Source organism: Macadamia integrifolia, chromosome 2 (assembly GCF_013358625.1).
Source record: "Macadamia integrifolia cultivar HAES 741 chromosome 2, SCU_Mint_v3, whole genome shotgun sequence".
Classification (NCBI taxonomy): domain Eukaryota; kingdom Viridiplantae; phylum Streptophyta; class Magnoliopsida; order Proteales; family Proteaceae; genus Macadamia; species Macadamia integrifolia.
In genome coordinates, this window is record NC_056558.1 from 15010820 (window position 1) to 15035657 (window position 24838).

At 36.8% G+C, this 24838-nt stretch overlaps 1 protein-coding gene across 2 annotated transcripts in view; it reads right to left on the reverse strand.

The window, feature by feature from the left end:
- LOC122091700 (ubiquitin carboxyl-terminal hydrolase 2-like) overlaps positions 1-16611 on the reverse strand; it is a 21321-nt gene extending 4710 nt beyond the window's left edge. Inside the window, exons 1-3 of one of the 2 annotated variants that reach the window (XM_042661785.1) lie at positions 16488-16611; positions 16247-16409; positions 12965-15963 (exon numbers count right to left, since the gene is read on the reverse strand). In XM_042661785.1, coding sequence (XP_042517719.1) covers positions 12965-15912 — 2948 coding nt within the window. In that variant the 5' untranslated portion in view covers positions 15913-15963; positions 16247-16409; positions 16488-16611. Of the gene's footprint in view, positions 1-12964; positions 15964-16246; positions 16449-16487 lie in introns of those variants that run through there. The other variant, XM_042661777.1, reaches the window with a different exon arrangement.
- Between the last annotated feature and the right edge of the window lie 8227 nt (positions 16612-24838).

Here is a 24838-nt window from a genome sequence, read left to right on the forward strand (position 1 = left end):
TTATTTTTAAGTGCGCGAATACTGTTAAAATCGCCTGAATGAAAATAATTTTATGAATATCAAAACAAAATATTATTTTACCGGACTTTTGGTTTTAGCAATGTTTTAACATGATAGAATTTATAAAATTTTCATAATTGAGAAAAACCCAAGCATTTAAAAGTTGAAAATCGTCCCTATAACCAAAATCCAGTTTTTGTTCTTGGACTGGGGGGTTGACTTTTTATCCTTTTGGAATTTGATTTTTAAACTATTTTTATTAGATTCAAATAGGGGGTATTTGCTTATTTATGAATAATATCTTAAGGCCAAAACACAAGGCGACATGCAATGCAACAAGGCGGCTGTCGCCTAGGCCCCAGGCAAAACCGCTTGGATGCCTAGGCGACGCCTTGACAACTATGAACATAGTATTTAGCCTAAACTAGGAAATAACCATAAATGGAAACTAATGTAAAGGAAATAAATCCTAACTCCTACATTCAAATCTGGAAAATAAAAGGTATGAAATAAAATGCTAAATAACTACTAATTTTATTTCCAACCCTTATTGGACCAAAATCCTGGGCTGGACCAGTTCTTCTTGGCTCTTGGCTTCCAAAGCTGGTCATGTTGATCCAACCAGGTAAGGGCAGCCATATCTGCATCAACTCTCCTTTAAAAAGAACTCAACTCCATTGAGTTAGGAAAAGGACCGAGGAGATCATCTAAAGGAATACACTGAATGAGGAAAGATCCCATCATCTTCTTGAGCTTAATTTCAGGGAGATCTTTGCAGGATGAAACATCATAGTCTTATTGGCATGCTTGAAAGCATAGGTAATGGCATAGCCACAATGTTGTACTTTCTTGTCAAACAACCAAGGTCGACCAAGAAAGATATGGCACACCTTCAGAGGGAGGACGTCACATTGGACTGAATCCTTAAATCCATTGATAGAATATGTGACCAAACACTTATCTGTGATTTTGAGATTAATGTTGTTCACCCAAACAACCTTGTAAGGATTTGGATGTGGCTCTGTCTTCAATCCCAGCTTACAAATAGCGTCTTCAGAGACAGCATTAGTACAACTACCTCCATCAATGACCAAGGTTAACAACTGGTCATTGCACTTCACACCAGTCTGGAAAATACTACTGCAGTGCCAATCTTCATTATGAGTGGCTTTCTGAGTGGAGATGATGAATGACATAAAAAGGATGTTGGTCTTCATCACTGAGAGTGTCATTGACTTCACCTGGCGCACGCTCTTCTCTTAAATCAACTGTGTCAGAACTAAGTTGTTCTTCGGGAATATATGGTATAGGAGAATCCTTAACAATAAAAGTAACCAAACGGTTGGGACATTGAGTACTGATATGTCCAAATCCATGGCATGAGTAGTACCGAACTGTAAATTTTGAAGAATCAGAAAGTTTATTTGAACCACGCCGAGGGGGTATGGATGAGTAGGCCGTGAAGATGACATTTCAGAAACATGTCGAGGGGGAGAATACGGCCGACTAGGTTGTGAAGAGGCCATAGATGTAGCACTAGCCTGTGGTTTGCTAGATGACCTTTCTTAGGTAGGAGGCTGTTGCAAAATGGAAATAGTATCTCAAGGAAAAGTATCTGCAAAATTTCTCCAATTGTATGGGCGTTTTAGACTTTCCTCAACCTGCTACGCTACTTGCACGACGTCTTCCATGGTAAGCAATCGACTAGATGCAAGGGCAGCACTAAGTTGAGGGTGTAAACCATTGCGAAATTGTGCCACTAATACTTCTTCATCCCACTCAAAATCAAAACGAGTGGCCAAATAATAAAACCTCGAAATATATTCTTTAACATTCAAATTCTCCTGTTTCGACTGTGCAAACCTAAGATGCATGCGTTGCTTGTAATCAGAAAGCAAGAATCTCCGGTTTATGACTTCATGCATTTCGGCCCAAGTAGTGACTAAACCAATGCCTCGGGTTCGGTTCTGTTGTTGTTGCTTGACACACCAGACTCGGGCAGTGCCTTTCAATTTGGCTTCTGCAAATAAAATCTTTTAGGCCTCAGTCAACCCATACCATCTGAAGAATGTCTCCAGGCTGTGAATTCAGTCAAGGTACAGTTCTGGATTGTTGTTTCCGTAAAAATCAAGGACATCCAACCTTGCCCGTTCTGCTCCATCATATCTACCAGTACCATATGGTGGTGGAGGAGGTGGTGGTGGTGTATGAGATGGTGGCAGTGGTGGTAGTGGTAGTGAAGGATCCTGTGGAGTGGTGTTGGAAGAATCCTCAGACTGGATGGGACTCTTTCCTTTATCTGTTACCACCAAACGATCAATAGAAGCTTGTATGGATTCCATCATTGTCATAATAGCTTCAAATTTTGTATCAGTTTCTCCCTTATAAGAGTTCAGCTATTGAACAACTTCACTATTGGCTACCATGGTGATGATTAACAAAATAGCACTCAAAGAGTAATGGCAAAATAGTAAATAAATGGAAACTTAAAGAGGAGTGGCAAAATGGTAATTAAGATGAAATCCCTACGTGGATGGCAGTAACGTAATATCTGAAAAATCACACAATATATTATATATGGCAAGGGTATACTTGGATGCAAGTGGAAAAAGGACAACTAGGGATAAGGGGAGATTAGAGGGGCAAAACTGGAAGCTCAAAAGAATTAAAGAAAAAGAAGGAAAAAAGGAGATCGTGGGTTGGGGGTTTCACCATAAACCGACAATGGAGGTCTCTCCTTAGGGATGAAACCAGTAGCGATGGTTCTCAACCGGTTTCTTTGGCGATAGAAGATCGAGACAGCAGCGGGACTTCTGGAGGAGGCGTGAACTGTGATGGAGTTCTAGGGAGATCGACTTGGAGATGAGATGCAACAGAAGATCATCGATCAAGGGAGAGTTTCGAACCTGAAACCAGGTACGGTTCTACCTCTCCCCCTGCTTCTTCTGATTCTGTTCTGACTTTCTTCTCGTCTTCTCTCTCTTTATTTTCAGTTTCTCTCTTCTCTTCTCTTCTCTTCTTCTTCTTCTTCTGATTCTGTTTTGTCTTCTTCTGTCCTTCTCTTTTGTTCTTTTTGCTACTCAAACCTAGCAGGGATGATTCCACCTTCTCTTCTTCTTCTTCTTCTTCTTCTTCAATCGAGGGTTCTAGCAGGTTGAAGGGATGAGGTTGGGGTCTCGGTTGGGACAATGGATAAGATGGTTTTCTTTTTTTCTTTTTTTTTTTGGATTTCTCAGTCTTTGTAGGAACCAGAACAAGGAACAGGAATGGAAGAAGAGAGATGGAAGGGAAGGGATGGGAATCCTTCGGCTCTGATACCAAGTTGACGGAGAACCTTAAGGAAGAAAGGAGAAGTCAGAGTAGAGAGGGGGAAGGAGGGGAATCACACACTTCACTGGTGCACAAACTTAACATCTTCATTCAATAATCAAATTACTCTTCTTTATCCACCGGTTATAGTCAATATATAGGAAAGTAAAGACATAGAATTAGAAGCTCTATTAACATAGTATTTAGCCTACGCTAGGAAATAACCATATATGGAAACTAATGCAAAGGAAATAAATCCTAACTCCTATATTCAAATCTGGAAAATAAAAGGCATGAAATAAAATACTAAATAACTATTAATTTTATTTCCAACCCTGGGCTAGACCGGTTCTTCTTGCCTCTTGGCTTCTAAAGCCGGTTATGCTGATCCAACCAGATAAGGGCAGCCGAATCTGCATTAAGTACTTACCAACCGAGAGAGAGAGAGAGAGAGAGAGAGAGAGGAGAAGACAATGCTAATCATAGTTGCCTAGGCGATGACTAGGCAGCCTAGTTGGTGTCTGGGCAACCGCCACCTTATTGCAGCACTGGCGCCTTACTACAAGCTGTAACACTTATTTATGTCAAATATCATTTAAGTAAATATTTTACTTAAGATAATATTCATAAATAAGTAAATACCCCCTTATGTGAATCTAATAAAATAGTTTAAAAATAACTCCAAAAGGATAAAAAGTCAACCCCCTAGTTCAAGAACAAAAACTGATTTTTTTGCTGTACAAGCGATTTTCAGCTTTCAAATGTTGGGTTTTTCAAAATTTTGGAAATTTCATAAATCTTACCATGGTAAAACATTGCTAAAAACCAAAAGTTTGATAAAATAATATTTTTTTTTAATATCCATAAAATATTTTCATTTAGGAGATTTAATAGCATTCACGCACTTTAAAATAAGTTTGACAGGAACCATAGTTAGTAAGTTCGGGAACAGATATGGACGGCACTTAAATGGACTATACAGCAATATGACTTTTCAAAAATCCGGCGTAGTAAAACGTGTACGTCAATGATACGGTACTTGCTTATTCTGGTATTAAGAATGAACTAAAGTGATTGTTTGCAACTAAACTCTATCTCCCATGTTTTTATTAACACTTAAATCCAATCTGACTTTTTTAATTTGAAATCATTTATCATTCTTTTGGATTTCTACATCTAATATTAATTAAGTTTAACTACACAGAGAGAAACCAACCCAAGTAATTTAAATAACTTTACTTTTATTAAAAAAGAAACATTTTTATCCTTTTTATTATCCCATTATCAAAAAAAACAAAACACTATCATACCATGCATGGATTGATATAGTTTTGAAAAAAAAAAAAATACATGGTTTATGTAATATCTAGAGTTATTCAAAATCCAATGGTCTACATAAATAAAATCCAACGGTCTATATATATATATATATATTGTAAATAAAGCAAATATCACATCAACAAGACTTTGTTCAAAATCCAGAGAAGTCTAGACTCTAGAGTGCCCATTTTTTCCATAACTATGACGTGTCCTTGCTGTAGTTGAACCACCACCGTCCTAGTTACACACACAGACACACACAAAGAGAGAGAGAGAGAGAGAGAGAGAGAGAGAGAATCGATGTACAGAATTGGGGTTCAAACTAGTGATCAATTAAGGCTCCACCAATTGAATAAGCAGTACTGAAAAGTAGGAACACAACATCCAAATCAGATTAAGAAAGCTGAAGATTTAACAAATCCTAGTTGCAACAGAAATTCCAGTACTAAGTGGAAAGTTCAGATTTTGAAACTGTTACAAGATTCAGAACTAATAGAAGAACAGAGAACCCAAATCAGAATTCAGAAATCAATTTTAAAACAAGAGATTTGACGAAATCCAAGTTGAAGTAGGAAACTATACTTTAATGGAAAGAAAGACTGATAAGGCTAGATTCTTAGAGAACTATTTCAGCCTAAGTAAAACACTTAGGCAATGTTTGGAAGACAACAAAAGAAAAAAAAAAAGAAAAAAAAAATTGAATTTGAGGAGAGAGATATAAAAAAATCAGTGTATAATCATTCTTTTTTGTCTGGTTATGTCTTTTGTACTCTTTTCTTTTCTTTTCTTCTCTTTTCTTTTCTTGGTTACCAAACATAGCCTAAATAATAGAGCACAAGGCTCCCGCTATTGCAAGGTCTGGGAGGGGAAAATACACGCAGCCTTACCCCCGGCTTCAAAGAAGAGGCCGTTTCCAAGTTTTGAACATGTGACCAAAATAGATAGGACTCTAACTACACTAATCAATAAAGAAAATCTCGTATTGATTTCTCCTACCCATACTTTAGGGCCACTAAAGTGGCCTTTTACTATAAAAATCCATTGGACCAAATGCCCAACCTTTATAAAACCCAACCCAAGGCTTATTTCCACTACTATAAGCAAACCTTTATAGAACCCAACCCAAGGCTTATTTCCACTGCTATAAGCCAATTTTTGCTGACTTATCTAAATCACAAACACTTCACCCCACCCCACCCCACCCCACCCCCCCCACCCAAAAAAAAAAATGATAGCTGATGCTACCAAGATGTTCAAACTAGGCACAAGGGATATCCTTGTTCTAATTGTATATGATGTCATGCAGTTCAATAAAAAATAAAAGTGTCGACATGGTCCCTGAGAGGTACCCATCTCTTTGAACATCAGTTTTATCAAAACCAAGTAATGCAAGAAGCTTTTAAAGTTTGCACCATGTTTGCAACATTGACTAGTGTTTTATTTCTCATAAATTAATTAAATACAAGATTCACATATATTTTACTAATTATATCCCACCTATTAATATTTGAATGATATTGTATAAAAAATATACGATATCATGTAGCACACTTTGGCTTGATCGATCTATATGGGGCGTCAGGTAGACAGCCGGTACCTTATTATAGTCTGTCGTTATAAACCTGTGGCTGATTTGTAGTGGTGAGTCAAATTGATAGCCGGCACTTATTATAATTAGCCATAACACCCCCATCAACCTTTTTGCATGGATCCTTGTGCTCGTCCTTGCTTGGAATCTCCATGTAGCCGACCCCATTAAGTTGGGATAAGGTTTTGGATGTTGTTGTTGTATCGTATAAAAATTATGTCAACCACTTTTCCCTTCAAACAAAAACTGATGTAAAATCGAATCACAAGTGATCCAATCCCAAGTAAAATCTTAAGTAAATTCAACAAATTACAGATTCAAGAACAAATCAGAAAAATAGAGAATGAGGGAAATAATGAGGGTAGGGGAATGGCTATCTCAGCCTGGGTCTCGCACTCTCAACCATCCCATTTGATCAACACAACCTATCTCAAGCAAATCTTTACAAACAGAATGAGAAAATTTCATTCAAATTCGTGTACAATGTTGTAGCCCTTTACAAATTTATATAAAAGACTCAAAACAGACTCAAACACTAAAAAAGAAATGCCTAAATAAATCCTTAACTAATTGGGAAACATAACCTAACTAGGAAACTGAAATAACAAAGAAAATAGACTCAAATAAGGTAACCTACTTAGCTTAAGACAATACGTATTAGGAAGCGTACTTAACTTCGTACTTAAGCTACCAAAAAAAAAAATTGGACTGATAATAGGACTCCTACAAGACACTTAAGACGCCAAAATGGAGTTTTTGGAGTTAGGCCTATTAAAGTGACCTATTACAAAGAAAGCCCATTGGATCAAAGGCCCAACACATACATAACCCAACCCAAGGCTTATTTCTAATAAAATAAGCCCTTTAATTGACTTATTTGCATCAATTCTCCTCCACTTAAACAAAACTCGACCTCGAGTTTTGAACATTACAACAACCACCTTGCTGTGATGAAGGTTACGCTACAGTCCATAGCAAAAACTCAGGCAATTCTTTGAAGATATGAAGGTAGTCTAGAGGATGAGACGCTCATTCTTCAAAGTACTTTAAAGGAATAACAAATTCCCCATGCTCAATGCAGCATCTCAAACATGTCCAGAGGGTCGTCCAAGAATGTACGTCAACCTCTTCAAATTCTAGTGCAACGTAGAACTCTTTTGGTTTATCTACTCGGTGGTTTTCGATTGGTTCCATTGATGGTTCAACCACATCTTCAATCTTGAACCCCTTAGGATCTTACTATTAATTGTTCACAATCATCACAATTGTTGTGGTGTCAAGTTCATCAGTTTCGACCTCATTGTCCATCGCAGCAACTTTGTTGCTTTCGAATTCTTCAATATGAATCTCAATGATGGGAACATCAAGGACTAACTCTTCCTCACTGACAGAACTTACTGTAACTTCTTCAACAAGAACCTCAATATCAGGTTTTGGTCCTTTCATTGGAGGTGTCTTCTCTGTTGCACCTTTGCATATTGTTGCACAAGAGTGGCTAAGTGGTCTACTAATTGTTTCAGATTGTTGTCACCTGTGGGCAAGGATTAAAGTATCAATATTGGTCGTTTTATCGATCAGCTAAATTTAAAATATGTATCAGAGGGTATCGTATCGTATCGTATCAGAGATACACTATGATATGCTAAAGATCAAGGATTAAAGTATCAATATCGGTCGCCATATCGGTTGACTAAATTTAAGATACACATCGGAGGATATTGTATTGGAATCGAAGATACTTTAAACCATGCTTGTGTGTGTTTTTTGGAGACCTGTAAAGGTCTTCTGGTGGGAATCTTACTAATGGAAAAGCCTTCTTTGAATATATGCAGAGAGGTATTAGGTCACTAACTCGTGCTTCATCTCTTCCCAAGTCCTAGGCTCATGTCCTCGAACTCGGAGTTGCTTTTCATGAACTCTCCACAATTCTCTAGCACAATCAATCAATCGGGAGCAAGTAAAGAGAAGCTTTTATGTCTCTGTCAAGTTATAGTAGTCAAAGTATTCCTCCAAAGAATCTAGCCAATCAAGAAATGTGCATAGATCCCTCCCACCATCAATAGCAAACTTTCAGATCCATCTTCAGTTAGGCTTTGATACCAATTGATACAAGATCGAATCATGATCCAATCCTAGGAAGAATCTTTAGAAAATTCAATAAATTTCAAATTCAAGAACAAATCAGAAAAATAGAGGGAGGCTACCTCAGCTTGGGTCTCTCACCCTCAACTATCCCAGTTGATTAATACAACCTATCTCAAGCAAATCTTTGCAAACAACAAAAGAAAATTTCATTCAAATTCATGTACAATGTTATAGCCCTTTACAAACTTATATAAAGACTCAAAACATACTCAAATACTAAAAAAAAAAGGCCTAACCAAATCTTTAATTAATTGGGAATCCTAAACTGACAAAGAAACTGAAATAAAAAAGAAAATACACTCAAACAAGGAAACCTACTTGGTCTAGGACAATACATATTAGGTAGCTTCGGACGTAAGCTATTTGTCCACCAAATAAAAAACATAAATGGACTCATAATAGGACTCCTAAAAGACACTTAAGACTTCAACATGGAGTTGGAGTCAAACAAAAAAATCAAAACATATCAAGACTAGGACTCTAACTAAACTAATGAAGTAAATCTTCTTTTCCTACTTTCTACATATATTTTAGGCTCATTAAAGTGGCCTATTACTAAGAAACCCCATAGGCTCAAAGGCCCAACACATACATAACCATGGTTTTAAGTATCGGTGCGTATTGTGCCGTATCGGCCGATATGTATCCGTATTGGTAGGCATCGGCACGATCAAGGATTAAAGTATCGGTATCGGTCGTCGTATCGGTCAGCCAAAATTAAGATACGTATCGAAGGGTATCGTATCGTATCGGAGATACGCTAAAGATACGCACATAAATGGATAGGAAACACTTTTTTATACACATTTACATAAAAAAATAGTTAAAAAAAGTTATATATATAACATGTATTATGCATAAACAGTAAATTAAGAGTATCGCACTAAGAATCCAAGGTTTGTAATTGTCCCATAAATGTAAAATCCTTGTTCTCAACCTTGATTTCCACTTTAGTTAGAGAAAAAAAATGGTTGGCAGTAACTTTGGAACAAAAACACCTCAAAAAATTATGTTTTTCTAAAAAATTACCCATTTTGGCCATTTTATGATCGTATCGGTACGTATCGCTGTGTATCGGTCGATACATACCGATACACACCGATACGTATCGATACATACCGATATGTACCGAAACGTACATTTCACTTCAATTTTGAATTTTTCATAAAGTATCGGTGCGTATCGGTGGTGTATCGGTGCGTATCGTAGGATACGTATCGATACATAAGGGTTTTAAAATTTTCATGATACGTATCGGTATGTATCGTGCCGATGCCTACCGATACGGATACGTATCAGCCGATACGGCACGATGCGCACCGATACTTAAAACCATGGGCACGATACATACCGATACCTTACAGGGAATTTTTGGCCCTCTTTTGTGTATCGACGTATCGGTAGTACCGTATCGTGCCGTACTGTATCGGTACCGATACGTACGATACTCTGCGATACGAACTTTTGAAAATATGAAAATTCCCGTGAGTATCGGTACGTATCGACTGTATCGTACAGTATCGAACCGTATCGTACCGATACGGTACGATACGGCTACTTAAGTGTGAATGTGCCTTTTGTTGTTTGAAACAAACACTTCAAACTCTCACCAACAGTTTTCTATATTTCTCTTATTTCTTCCCCTTTGATTCACACACCTTTTTGGAGGCTCAAATGATAGATTGAAAGAAACATTGTGGAAGTGAATGGTTCAAAGAAGGAGAAAAACATAGTCCACGAAGAACCTTAAATTTGAATAGTAAGTTCTTGAATCTTTACTCACTTTTTTCAACTTTAACCTTAGATTTTCAAGTTTTTTTACAAATCTAAGGTTCATCATCCTTAGAATCACATTTTGTGCATCATTATTACATGAAATCATTGGATTTATAAGGATTTACACACTTTTTTCAAGAGAAAATAAGGGTTTCAATTTTTTTCAAATTTCTTAGATCTACTCATGCTCGATGGTTAAAAATGTTTAGATTTTTTATATGTTATGTAAAAACAAGTGTTCTACAACTTCCATGGAAAATTTTGATTTTTCTCAAAAAAATATTTTCTTTTTTTTTTATTCCGAAATTAATTTAAAAAAAATAAAATAAAATAAAAATCCCTTTTTTTTTTTTTTTAGAAAATTTAGTTCATTCAACTCTTAAAAATAATGTCATAACTTATAATTACTAAATACATGATTTCAAATGATATTTACAAGTATTGACCCTCTGCGATATATTTGAACATTTTCAACTCATCATTTTGAACATTTTCAACTCAATATATTTGTCTATCAATACGATACCCTCTACTTAAGTATTTATGCATTCTACATGTTATATATAGCTTTTTTAACTGTTTTTTTATGCAAAAGTGTATAAAAATGTGTTCCCTATCCATTTATGTGCGTATCTTTAACGTATCTTAGCGTATATCCGATACGATACGATACGATACCCTCCGATACGAATCTTAATTTTGACTAACCGATACGGCGACCGATACCGATACTTTAATCCTTGTACATAACCCACCAAACCCAAGGCTTATTTCCAATAAAATATTCCCTTTAAGTGACTTATCTGCATAAAAAACTCAGCCTTATCACAACTAAATGGGGTCGGCTAGATGGATCATTGCCCTCTAATCAATTCTATCAGGCACTATACTTGATATAATGCATAAGCTATGCATGTATTTCCTCATCACTTCTCCTAAGGTTATTTAAGGTCTACCACTAGCTTTTTTAATTCCTTCAATCTGAATCAAATCGCTCCTTCGTACTGGAGCATCCAAAGGTCTTCGTTGCATATAGCCATGCCACCTCAAATAACTTTCTCGTAGCTTATCATGTATTGGAGCTACTCCCGAATCAGCTCTAATATGATCAATACCTTACTTTATCCTTCCTATTTTTACCACTCATCAATCTCAACATCCTCATCGCCGCTACACTAAGTTTATCTGCATGATGCTTTTTAATTGCTCAACATTCCACACCATACATCATATTCAGTCGTATGACTATCCTATTAAACTTTCCTCTAAGATTTATAGGAAGACATCAATCACACAACACTCCAGATGCACATCTCCACTTCATCCATCCTATTTTAATTCTTTGTGAAATACCATTTTCTATATCACCTCCTTTATTTATGATTGAGACCAAAAACCTACAATAATCACTTTGCAAAACCTCCCTCTCCTCAATTTTCACCACCATATTATTCGTCCTCATGTAACTAAAGTGACACACCATATACTCCGTCTTTGTTTTACTTATCTTACAATATTTTGATTCCAAGGTTGATCTCTATAACTTCAACTTGGTGTTGATCCTTGCTTTTGTCTCATCCACCAAAACAATATCATTAGCAAAAAGCATACACCAAGGAACCTCATCTTGAATGTCTCTAGTTAATTCATCCATGATAAGTGCAAACAAATCGGGGCTTAGAGTTGATCCTTGATTTAGCCCAATTGTAATTGGGAATTCATTACCTTAATCCCCCACAGTTCTTACATGAGTCACCACACCATTATACATATCTTTAATTATGTCCACATATTCACTTGAAACACTTATCTTCTTTAGTACTTGCCAAATTAACTATCTAGGGACTCTGTCATAAGCTTTTTCTAGGTTAATAAAGTCAGCATGGAAGGCATACAACCTTAAATCAAACAATAGTTTTTGAAAATGAGACCTTATGTAAAATCCATCTATTCCACCGGTATAGAATTTATTTCAGGAAATGGAAGGAAGGTAACAAATTTTACCAATGCACATATATTGCAACAGACATTCTCTTGCTCACGTGTAGGGATCACGAACAGTTCTTTAAGTAATATATGTAAACAAATAAAGGCATAAGTATGACAAAAATTGTGAGCAATACTAACGTCATCAAGGGAAAACTCTCCAAATATTTAACATTAACTTTAATCACAATGTTTGCAACAACTATGAAAGATTGAATAAAATCCTCGTGTTTTAGGAAGGCCACAGATCATATGATGAAGCAGAAGTTAATGGTTTCATGGCAGGTCAATCTGGACAAATAATGTTTAAGTTACTGGTCTGATAAACCCAGCAAAGAGAAGTGGATTTCCAAAAAGAAATAATGACCAAATACAGGAAAATGTGAGGTTTAAAGAGAAGTGGATAAGCAACAAAATTGGTTGGCCCATAGAAGGTTGTGACGATCAGAAACTTTAAGAGGAAAAATTTTAAACCCGCATGTGGATATGGTATTCTACTAATAAGCTAGAGCTTTGAGAAATTTAGATCTTAGAGTTTGATATTTTGAGTTTTAAGGAACTTCCTTGTGGTTCCTCCTCTGCATAACCTTTGATATAGGTGTGAATGTGTTTTTCTGTAAGAGTCAGAAATAACTTGTGCGTATTTATTCTGCTTCTCATTTCATAGAAAAGACGAGAAAAGAGCCAGACTTTAGCTACTGTTTAGGAAACAAGAACAGCCGCAGTAGCATGAACAACAAGAACAACAACAGAAATAAGGTGATGACAATGATGACAAAACCTATACAATATGAGATAAACAACTGACCAATAAGAAATTCCACAAAAATTGAAAAGTACCTGGGATCCATATAAGGCCGAAGATCAATTGTTTCTTCGAAACTGACATGACCACTCAGTTTGCTTAAGCGCCCACGGGAATCTTGACTAAATCTCTTAAGATGAATGGTCAGGATAGGTGGGACCCTATTGATAAGAATCCTCTTAGTTGCATCTCTCATTACCTTCACACTTTTTGAGTCCACTGCCCCATCCTCATTCTCATCTGAGTCACATAATCTGGCCGAAGGCTGGAAAACCTTAGGCTGCGCTTGAACAGTTTTGCACTGGATACAGTTACAATTAACCAAATTACACAAATCACTGGTTTGAATGCTAGAATCATGGTGATCTGAAGTTTCTGTTTGCTCCTGAGTTGTATGGTTCGACAACCCAAGTAATTTGTCCCCTTGCAAAGTTTTCAAGCAATCTAGACAATTGGAGATGGGATATACCAACTCTGAATCTGTCTCCTCTCCCTTTCGACAGTTTTCAAGCTTGGTGCAATTATGGTTTGAATCATCAAGTTTCTCACTATCTCGAGGTAAGCTTTCAGCAGTAATTGTGGAAACAGTAAAATTTTCAAGCTTCCCATTGCTCAGATGAGTGCATTCAGGGAGAAAACGAGAATCCTTGTTGAAACTTGATTGGGCATTTCCACTTCTTACCTGAACTCCATTTATTCTAGTCCTTGGTGTTGTTTTCTTCAGACCCCCCTTACCTTCCATCTTTTGGCCTTGCAAAATCTTAGAACAATTTTCACAATGCCAGGCAAGCTTGTCAGGAAGAAGTTCAGGCTTTGTAAAATATGCCAAACAACTATCTATAGAGACTGGCGCATCTGTATTATCAACTTCACACGGATCAGTGTCACAGCTGTTTCCTGCTACAAAACTTGTTTCTGTCATTTCATTTGCTTGGAACTCAATGCTCATGTCACCTGACCAGGATTTTGCATTGGGATCAGGAATCATCTCAGGCTCATTAAATAAGTCCCCGAAGCCATCAAAGTCTAACACGTCTGGCTTGCAGCTAGCAAGAGATGTGGAGGCCTCACTTTCTTTTCTCATGATCTCTTCGGCAGTTGAGGTTTCCTCTTTATAGGGAAGCAACAGAACTTCTGAACTTTGAACCTGTAAAGGGAGCTCATCTTCACAAGAATTACCCCGAGAAGAATAGAAGTCCAACTTTGATTCCCTATTAGGAGAGCAACCCTGACTCAGCAATTCCGAACTATCCTGTAACATGCCATTCTCGATATCTTGCTTGTTTTCAGAATCTTGAATAGCTGAGGTATCATAGTTTTGTGGAACTAAATGGCACTTGGCAGAAACTTCAACTGGTTGTGCATTACCTAGCCATAAAACACCATCTGAGGGGCTCGTAATCTGCTCCGCAACACCTTTGCAGACCTTCTTGTCTCCAGAATCTTGAGCATCTGAGATATCCTGATTCTGAGGAACTGAAACTAGGAACTCCGATGCATTACCTGTGTCAATATAATCCAACCAAGGAGAATCATCAACTGATGCCACTGATTTTTTGGGAACAGGTACACTTTCAAGGTAATCCATCCAAGAAGAATCATCAACTGGAGCCACCGATTGTTTGACAACAGGTACGCTAGATGGGAAAAGAGAAGAACCATTCCTTTCTGATGGATCAGGATCAGGATCAGGCTCATGCTTTGGCAATATGGGGGAGGACTTAGCACTCTCCTTTGAACGAGTTCTCCCACCTTTCTTAGGATGCAACTTTGGTTTTCTGAGTCTTGAGACTGTTGGGGTCCTCTTAGGTGGAGATTTTTTAGTTGGCACTGGCAGTGAGAGATCCAAAAAGGGCTCATAAACAACCGATGAGTGCCCACACTCCATGCAGCAAACAGAACTTGAGAGTTGGCCCCCAAATATTGCATCTACAAAAGTGGGACCACAATCCGAAGTTCTTCCATCTTCCCCAAAAGAATTCCGTAATTTTCTCATTCCCAACTGCTCAGTATACAACCCATCAAGCAAGCACCGGAGCAATTCATGGCTGTCCTGTTCCTGGTATCCCCTAAATTGGGGAGCTTTAGCACAGATGCACCCAAAGAAGGATTTTGGATTTATCACACTCCCTGAATCCACTTCCAGACTTATTTCACTGAAAAGCTTCTTTAAAGCCATAGTCAGGGGCCCAGCAGAACAGTCTATCTTCATGAAGTAATCCCGCAACATACCAATGGCAAAAAGATTCTGCATTACTGAATTGAAGAAGCAAGTATTTCCAAGGTTAACCAAGCCCTTTACTCTATGACCACCATCTAAAATTCCTGATCCAGTGTTGTCTAAAACCATGCTGTTCCCAGCACTACTACCACCAACCGAAACATCTTCATTATCAAGTGAAGCCCCTACAGAGGATTGACCCTTGATCAATTTCACAACATCCCATAAGATATCTTTCTGCTCACCATTGTCTTCTAATCTTTCTACTGGAATTTGTAAATTACATGGGAAGCACCAGCGGAGTTGAGGATTGTCAAATTGAATAACGCAGGGATGACGATATTGTCTGGCGTGCCTAGCAGCATGACTTTGGGGTGTTGTTGGCAATCCAATCCCTCCACAAGCAAAATGCCCACAATCCAAGCAGACCCAAATGGATTTTGAATTTGACTTTGCATTCAAATGACCTGTTCCTTTCTTCTTCCCAGCTTTACTCCTTCCCTTACCTGACCTCCGATCAACCGCATCTTCCCTACAATCTTCGCACCTAACAGATTCCACTGAACCAATTTTTGAAGAGATTTTAATCAAATCAACACCCTTAGTGAGATGGGTACATGTCTTTCTCTCACTAACAACTACTCCAGCACTTCCAATCTCATCCGTTGGATTCAAGTTTGGGGGAATGGTTTTAGGAGAAGCAGAGGAAACAGGCTTCTCCTTCTGAGTTGCTCGTGTCTTCTTTTTAGCCTTTTTCCCCATTAGTACTAGATGAATCCAACAGAACCGAGCACACTAAGATCTTCAAGCCAACTATCAAAAAAAACAAAAAAAAACAAAAAATCAGCCCAGAGAAATGGCCACAACAACCAGAGTTTAATTGGAAACAAGCAATCCAATCAAACACCGATTGTATGCATCAACGATACAAATTCTGAAAACCCATCAATAGATTTGTGTTCTCGGAAGAACACAGACACTACTTATGCATCAACAATACAAATTAGGAATCAATCAAACAGGTAAACAAAAAAGCATATATTAAACAGAAAATATATATATATATATATATATATTTATTTAAATATCTGCTCACCTAGAAATCTGAATGCAGAAGCAACCGAGATTACTTGCAGAGTCTTCAATCGATACGCATTACTCTTGGCAGAGAGAGAGACCTCGTTTTTTGTAAGATTAGAATCTGAGGTAAGGATGATAGTAGAGTTGCGTTCGCATTAGATGGGTCGTCCGCAACTTCTCTGCTCAATGGAAGAGAAGAGAGAGTGAGTTGGAAAAAGAGGGGAAGAATGAAACGTAAGAGAAGGAGCATGGGTTACCTGAGGTTAAAACTGTAATAACAGTGAAAGACAGACCAGATGGAGTGGTACCCTTCGTTTCATTCTAGATTATCTCCAAATCAACTATACCGGTTGGTTAGAGGATCATAGCGGTCCATTCAACTGAATGACTAGGGTCACAATTTTTCTTGAATTGTAATAAATCTAGAATTAAGTGGCTCTTTTTTTTTTTTTTTTTTTTTTTTTTTTTTTTTTTTTTTAGGGTTTCCACTTGTCCCCTCTCAATATTATGGGCAATGATTTTTTGAGTTGGACACAAGGATGCTCGTCCCACGAAGGAAACATGAATCATTTTGGTTTTTGAAACCTTATATGTAGGCATAGTCCGTTTTTCGACAAAAAACTTTGTTCCTTACAAGTTTTACCAACTTTGTTCCTTACAAATTTTAACAACTTAAGAATTTATTTGTTCAGAATAGAAAGATAAGCCCATTGACCGATGACCATAGCCACACCCTCCAAAGGCTCAACTCTAGCCTATTGCACAAAAGAAAAAAAAAAAAACTCTAGTCTAAGGAAGTTAATCGGTTCAATTTTGGTGTATACGGTGTGGTTCAATTCGGTTCACATTTATTTGGTTGAAATCAAAACTGCACCACTTACTGAAACCACACCCGTTTAGTAAACGGTTTCAGTTCAATAATTTTTAAACGGTGTCGATTTCACGATTTTAAACGGTTTTGATCCCGGTTTATTCCATACGGTTTGTAATCAATTTGCTAGTTTATTCGCATGCTTACTAAAATTTGCTTTTGTTGATAAGCGTTTCAATCTTGTATCAAATTAAATTAGGCATTGAACAAGTAAGGATTTAACTACATAATTACGTAATATGAATAAATTATTGAATAGATTGTTGGACAGCCTCTGTGATCCTTAATTCTTCTTTAAATTAAACCATTATGTTTTGTTAAAACAACCAAATATTTAATCATTATACGGGTTAATCAGATTGGTTTTGACGATTTAAACAGTTCGATTTTCACGATTTCAATTTCGTTTGAAACCAATGGGTTAAACGGTTCAAACCAATCCGACCCATTTAACTAATCAGTCTTAAACTTGAAACCAAAATTGAACCATTTATTAAACGGTATTGTGGTTTTTGTATAAACAGCTCGATTCAATTTCGATAAACAGTTTCGGTTTCAAATTCACATCCTTACTCTAGCCTATACAAAGATAAAGGTGCCTCTCGACCTCCAACCTCAAAAAACAAACCACATAGCCTCCATTCGATATAAGTGGTGTGCACTATACACACCGCGCAAGAAAAATATTTTGGACTTTCAATCAAGGACCAAAACAATTCCAACCCTAGATAAATGGAGATGTTCTCTTACACTCGTGATAAAAAGGGACGTGTTGTTAAGCAATGTTTGCCCTAGATCTTGTTCTTGAGATTAAATTATGGGAAAAAGCTAGGCATAGCGCTAGCATATCATAAGCTAGCATCTACTGCATCTATTTCGCTTCTTTCACCTTCTGAAATGATTGCCATGATCCTCCTATATGGTATCCCATCCCACACCCAATTGGTGACAACTGCTTGCTTATCAGTGACCACACACAAGTAGTGTGCCTGTCCCTATTATAGGTGAATCCAACTTCTTATGTTGGAGAAGCAAAATGTGTATCTCTGATGGGCACTTATCATTTGAGATATGCCTGCAATGTTGGAATTGTGTCCATCAAACACGTACTTTCATGTTTTAAACTTATTAATTAGGGAGAGGTATAGGAAAGCCGAAAGGATGCAATGGCATCAGGAAAGCTAGGGAGGTGAAAGCCGTCAGATTCAAGTAATTCAATGTGAATCGATGGATGGGGATATAACTTTATAGGAAAAAGTTAAATTAATCTGCCAAAATACCCTACAGAACTCTGCATAATACAGTGTTATTTCTGTTGTAAGATAAAAATACACACACACTTTACAGTATTCATATAAAGATGCAGTGTTTACAAATGAGATATCGTCTTCTCATTTTGGAAGGGGAATGTGTGAATCCACTTTTTCTCCTTTCCAAGCAACTACGTCATTCTGGATCTGCTAAACCAATGGGTACCGCGAGTAGGCTTCTCTAAAATCGCATCAACATTGAGCACATGTTACCATTCTCTTTCTCTACTCTCCTAAACATAAATGGAAGCACTTGTTGAGAGATGATGGGAGAGTTGGGAGGAAGGGAGAGACGATGGGAGAGTTGGGAGGAAGGGAGAGGTGAAGTTAATGTATAAGTAGAATGGCGGAGAGAATGGTTTGATGGAAGCCTGATGATAGGGAGGGAAGGCTGAAAGTGTCTCTAGAGTAACGGGCAATCCAAGACCTGTTACCAATAATTGGATTTTTGGCCGGAGTGGCTAAAAGTGAAGTGGAACCATTGTTGAGTGGAGAAGCTTTGACGATGGGTAATTGACCCATTCCCATTGGCGATCAATTCTTCATACTCCCACGAATCATCAAAGAACAATCAGTGCTGTAAATTTCTCTGGCAATATGGAACATGTTCCTTGACTATTTTGGATTGATTTGGCCTGACATTATTGATTTACCTCAGCTAGTTCAGTGGTGGATTCGAAAGCGCAGGGTGATGGTTCTTAGGGATCCTTGGTCTATGGGGCTTATCATTGTGGCTGAAAATATTTGGAAGGAAAGGAATTCCAGAAGATATGAGAGTAGAATGCTCTTTCAATTCTCTATCTTTGATAAGATAAAAAGAGACTTCCAAGATTATAAATTTGTCATCTCTGATCGAATTTTCCATTTCCCTGATCTCATGTGCTGTTGGCGTTTGGGATTGATTATTAATTCTAAATGTCCCCTAGAGATTTTGGGAATTTTTTGGCGTAAACCTCTTTCTGGTTGGGTTAAATTAAATGTGGATGACAGCTCCATGGGCAACCCTGGTAGGGCTGGTGCAGGTGGAGTAATTCGAAGTGATCTGGGAGTTGTGATTGGCTCTTTTAAGAGATTCCTTGGAGTTCAAACTAATTATGCAGCAGAATTTCAAGGTTTGATGGCAGGTATTCAAATGGCCAAAGATCTAAGAGATTCATCTCTATGGATCGAGTCAGACTCTGTAGCAGTGGCAGTGGTAGTATAAGCTAGATCTATTCCATGGTTTGTTGCTCAAGATTGGATCTCCATGGAGCCTTTCTTGCTCTCCATTGTTTGGAAAATTTCTCACTGTTTTAGAGAGGCAAATAGCATAGTTGATTTTTTGGCTCGAGATGCGACAAAATCAGGATTATCCGAGACAAATGTCCAGCTTCCTAAGCACATTTGGGATGAGGTAGCTCATGATGCGAGTCTAGGCCTAGGTTTCGGTTTTAATTTTCCCTCCTGAGTTTTTTTCCTTGCTGATGGCAATGCCGAAGGTGGGAAAAAAATTCAGGTTTTAAATTTTTTCATGTAAATTCTTTTTCTCTTTTTAATGAAATTCTGAATCTTTAGCCAAAAAACAAAAAAAATCAAAGAACAATCAGTTACTATATGGAAACAAGCATCAGGGGAATCCATAAATAATGAATCATCAGACCTTTTCTCTATTTTAATTTAAATAATAATTGGCGTCGAGTCTGAACCCTGACGAGCAATCCACCAACTTCTACTTGGAGACTTAAGCAACTTGAAGAGTTGAGACTTGAGACCCTTTTTCTAAAATGGAATTAAAAGAGAGAGAGAGAGAGAGAGAGAGAGAGAGAGAGAGAGAGAGAGAGAGAGAGAGAGAGAGAGAGAGAGATGGATATATTGCTTCTTTCTGCTAGTAACAACTAGGTTGATGTCTTCATCACAGACAATAGATAGTTAAACAATTCATGAACAGATGTCAACTTCATTACCTATCTACAGTAGATAGCTTTAGCAAGAAGCCACCCTCCTCTTCTTACAATATCAAACTGAGCCTTGTTGGATTGATAGCATCAATTGATACAAGAGGACCAGTTGAGTTTGCTCAGATTTGGATAAAAAAAGAGAGCAAGGAATTGTAGAGATCGAGCTTCTATTCAAAACAAGCATAAACAATAATAAAAATCCTCTCTCATGTGAAACTATGATTAGTGTGATACTATGATTTGAAACCCTATGATATCATCCTTTGAATTTAGCTTTTTTCCATTCACTATTGTAAATTTGTAATGGTACTTGAGCTGAGAGTGAACTCTACAAAATGAATATTAGTGTAGTTCACTTACATGGTAGTGTCTATTGGTCTTATGCTTGTGGAGAGCTAGTTCTCTAATTTAACTGATCTGTTCTACATGTCTCTTTATGTATGTTAGTTCTGTGCCTAGCTTCTAGATATTAACTTGAGTAGTTCGAATTAATATTTGAAACCCTGGGGCTGACTAGAACGGTGCTCAATAAGCAAGTAGGCTCCCAGAGACAGTTGATTAAGGGGGATTGAACTCTTACTAGTCATCAAAATTGAATATCTTATGGTTCTTGTAGACACTTTGTGTAATGTGGACACTGATAGTCTTGACACTTATGTTTTTGTATGTTTCTTGTAAAAATTTCACTGCAAATGCTATGTGGAATACCTTAATCCACATTAGTCACCAATAACCCCACAACTGTCCTTGTCACTAGCCTTTCTTTAGCCATCAATAGGATTTGTTAGTCCTTGGAATTGGCCATTATCTTTAGTGACTTCATAATGTAAATGAGACATGTTAGGGAAAAAAGGGATGAACTTGAGATTATCTTGGCTAGTTGGAATGAATCTTCATCATTAGCAACAATTATGATGAGTTTTGGGTATTATACTGTGGTAGATTTGGTTAAAGAGCAGCCATAGTGATAAAGTTTTTTGTTTTTTTTTGTTTTTAAGAGGTCTAGTCCCAAAAGCAAGGAATGATTGTTCTACGGGGTGCTTAAATGGCCACTGGGATGATCAACCTTATATGCTCTCTCATCATTGGATGCAAGCTTTTGAATCATTAGTGGTCATATGAAACTATGAAGGAATTTTCAACATTTCATTGATTAAAAATCTGAAACAGAGGAATCTTTGCTTATGTTGGAAAAGAAAGATAGTCCATGTAATTTCAAGGACTAAGCTTAGCTCAGATCTTCCTACAACTAGCTGAGTTGAGAAGTTTGTCGATGCCTTCTATTGTATTTGCTGTGTTTTTTGGATACTGTATGTACACATGAATGTTAAAAAAAAAATTAATCTGGAGAAAAACTTTTTGGAAGAACATTTAAGTGAATTATGCTAGACTATACTATGGTTATGCAAGAAAAACTGCAATGATATCAATGCATGGATAATGGTTTAGAATTTATGATCAAATTTTTTTTTTTCCTGCTTGAAGTTACACTAGAGCTGTTTTCTAAGAATGTAAGTTCATGAGAAACCCCCAACCCCAAACCAACCCAAAGGAAAAAAAAAAAAAAGATTGCCATTGCGTACTCCTTGGAAAGCAAGTTTTGTGGTAAGTTCTTATGGTTACTTGTAAATACTAAACTCTTTTTATTGGTCTTTAGCACAAATTGGTAGAGCACTTGGAATATGATGAGCATCAGAGCATGTCTCAAACATGTTCCAAGGGGATGGTGGTTCGAATCTACGATGACCTTTTAGTTAAAATGTTCATATAAAAGTCAGTTAAGGCAATCATGGAAAATTAAGTGCGAATAACAATTGTCATGGGGATAGCATCATAAAAATGAGAAGATAGACAAAAATATCTCAAATTATAAAAAGAAAAAGACAAAATTAGATTAAAAAATAATATTATTTATCCAATATTAGTTTTGAAGTCAGAAAAATAGAAACTATAAAGTCTTAAATTTTATATAAAAAAAAATTGCTTACAATTTATTAATTATGGATGGTTTCACATTTTCTTTGAAAAAATCAATTGTATTAAACATACTAGTGTTTTCAGGAAAGTTAAAATCTAGGAAGATGACAAATGGCAATATTGTAGGTTTGGTACTATCGTAATGATGACAAGTGGAATTTTGTAATTATATTATATTTTATAAGTGGAATTTTGTAATTATATTATATTTTATAAGTTGATTTTAAGGGGTTTTGTGGTTGATTTTGGTCAATTTCATTTTGATTTGGATTTAGATTGATATTGGCAACTATTGATTTGATCTCAATTTCGTGTTTCAAATTGATCCTAGGGTTTTTTGGATTGGATTGTGGGTTTTAAGATTTGAGTGCCTATTCTAGGATTTTTGGGTCCAATTTCGATTTTATTTGAATCAAAATCTTTAAGGACTGGTTCGATGTCAGATTCTAATTTAAAATCCTTGGTCGATTTGGCCAATTTGGATCAATCCTAATCTTGATCATAATAGAACAGCCAAATCTAAGATTTTTAGTATTGTTGGTTTTCAGAATTTGAAGCATTTATGGGATTGATTCTGATTGATTTGGATCGGATCTAGACCAAAATCAATAGGGATCAATTCACTCTTTGGAGTTTGAGTTAAAATCTTGGTAGTAGCCAATTTGTATTGGAACTGGTCGTGAACTATCCAACTTAAGTGGTTCTAGAATAGTTATTTCAGAATTGGAATCACTAGAGATAACATTTCTACCATCAGTTTCGAGTCTAAAATCATTGGTTGAATTGACCCTAGCAATCTATTCAAGCTGTTTAGGAATGATCAATTATAGGGCTTTTGTGATTGATTCCGACCATTTTTGATTATCCATTGTCAATTAGTCGGGTTGATTAGATTTTGATCAAATTGATCTAGATTCTGTCTAGTATTAGACCAAATAGAAATAAAAAGTTCAATTTCAGTCCAAATCAGTGTGGTTTTATTGGGTTGACATAACGTCTTCTTATCAATAACATGTTCTCGTTGTAAGTTTTTTCTAGTTTTTATAAGGTTTTCTTTCTATAGTTTCGATTCGATTGATCTTGTACGATTCGAATTTCTACCGGTTAGATAAGAACTCAAATCGATGAGGATTAGTTTCGTTTTTCTTAATCAATCCAACCCGCTCGGACCGGAAATAGACACCTTTACTCAAAAACAATAGATTCAACGGTTAGTTTAAGTTTAAATTTTTTTTGAAACCCAAGTTTTCTTTTTTGGTAAGATTCAATCCCAAGTTGGACTTTCAAGGGAAGAGGAATTGAGATTCCAAGTCTTTTAAAACGTGGTGATGTGTCTCTGAAATTTCATTTTTATCCTTCTTTTAGACACTTTGTCATAAACAGTGATGCAGTAGCTTTTCAGTTTTCATTGGGAATATAGACCTGTAAATTACTTTTTCAATCCTTTTGGACCAATCATCTCTTTCATAGTATGGGCATATTAAGTAATTAAAAGTAGGTTACAACACTTTTGTAACCTACCTAAACCCTTATGTAATATTGTAAAGACGAGGGGATAGATGGTAATTAACTACTACTTTGGGGGACATAAGAATTATGTTTTCTTATGTCTACTTTAAGTGTCCTTATTTGAGAATATTTGTAATTGGAACCTTGGGATGCAGTAAAAACAAAATCGCATATAGATTTTTCAATGGGATCTTACATTCTGCCCAGTTTCAGTAGCTAAGGGTTTTTCTACGGCAACATAATTTTATAAATATAACACGTTATGGAGGAGAGGGGATCATCCACACAAGGCTACCTGCTTCCTACGATTTCTCCATTCTCTCTCTCTCTCTCTCTCAGTGTGAGGCTAAGGTTTTGAAACTCAGGTTGCGGGGAACGATGTCTTCTAGGTGGTTACTGTTAGTGCTGCCAAGGTGATCGTTGCGTAGTTCCCTTCGTTGGTAGATTATGGAAGTGTTAATTTCTTTGTTTTATGTGGAAAATAGACCTTTATCTAGGTGGTGATTTTCTGTTATTAAGATCTTTGAACCCTAGTTTGGTTTGATGGCCCAGGAAGTCCAAACCGTCCAATCATTAGAGTGGCAATTGTACTGGGAATAATTGGTAAACTTCACCAAACCAAAATTAGGTACGTTGATTTTTGTGGGCCTTTGTTAATTTCGTGTACACTATTTTGAATTAGATTGTTTGCACTAACCTGCATTATGTATCCGCATACACTATATCACATGCTCATCACACGGGCACCCAGCAACCCTTAATCCTCATATCGTCGAGTATATTAAGAGGATGCATCCCCATTTCTCTTAACCACATGTCTGTGCAGACAAGGTGAGAGGTATATAAGATGCTCCTTGGTAAGGGCAATCCTTGATGTCATAAACCAAACCAATTTCATGTATCATGTAAGGAATAGATCTTAACAGACAAGATACGACACAACTAATTGTATTTGGTGAATGAACTATTCAAAAGGGATTGGTTTAATTTCCTCTATCCATTCA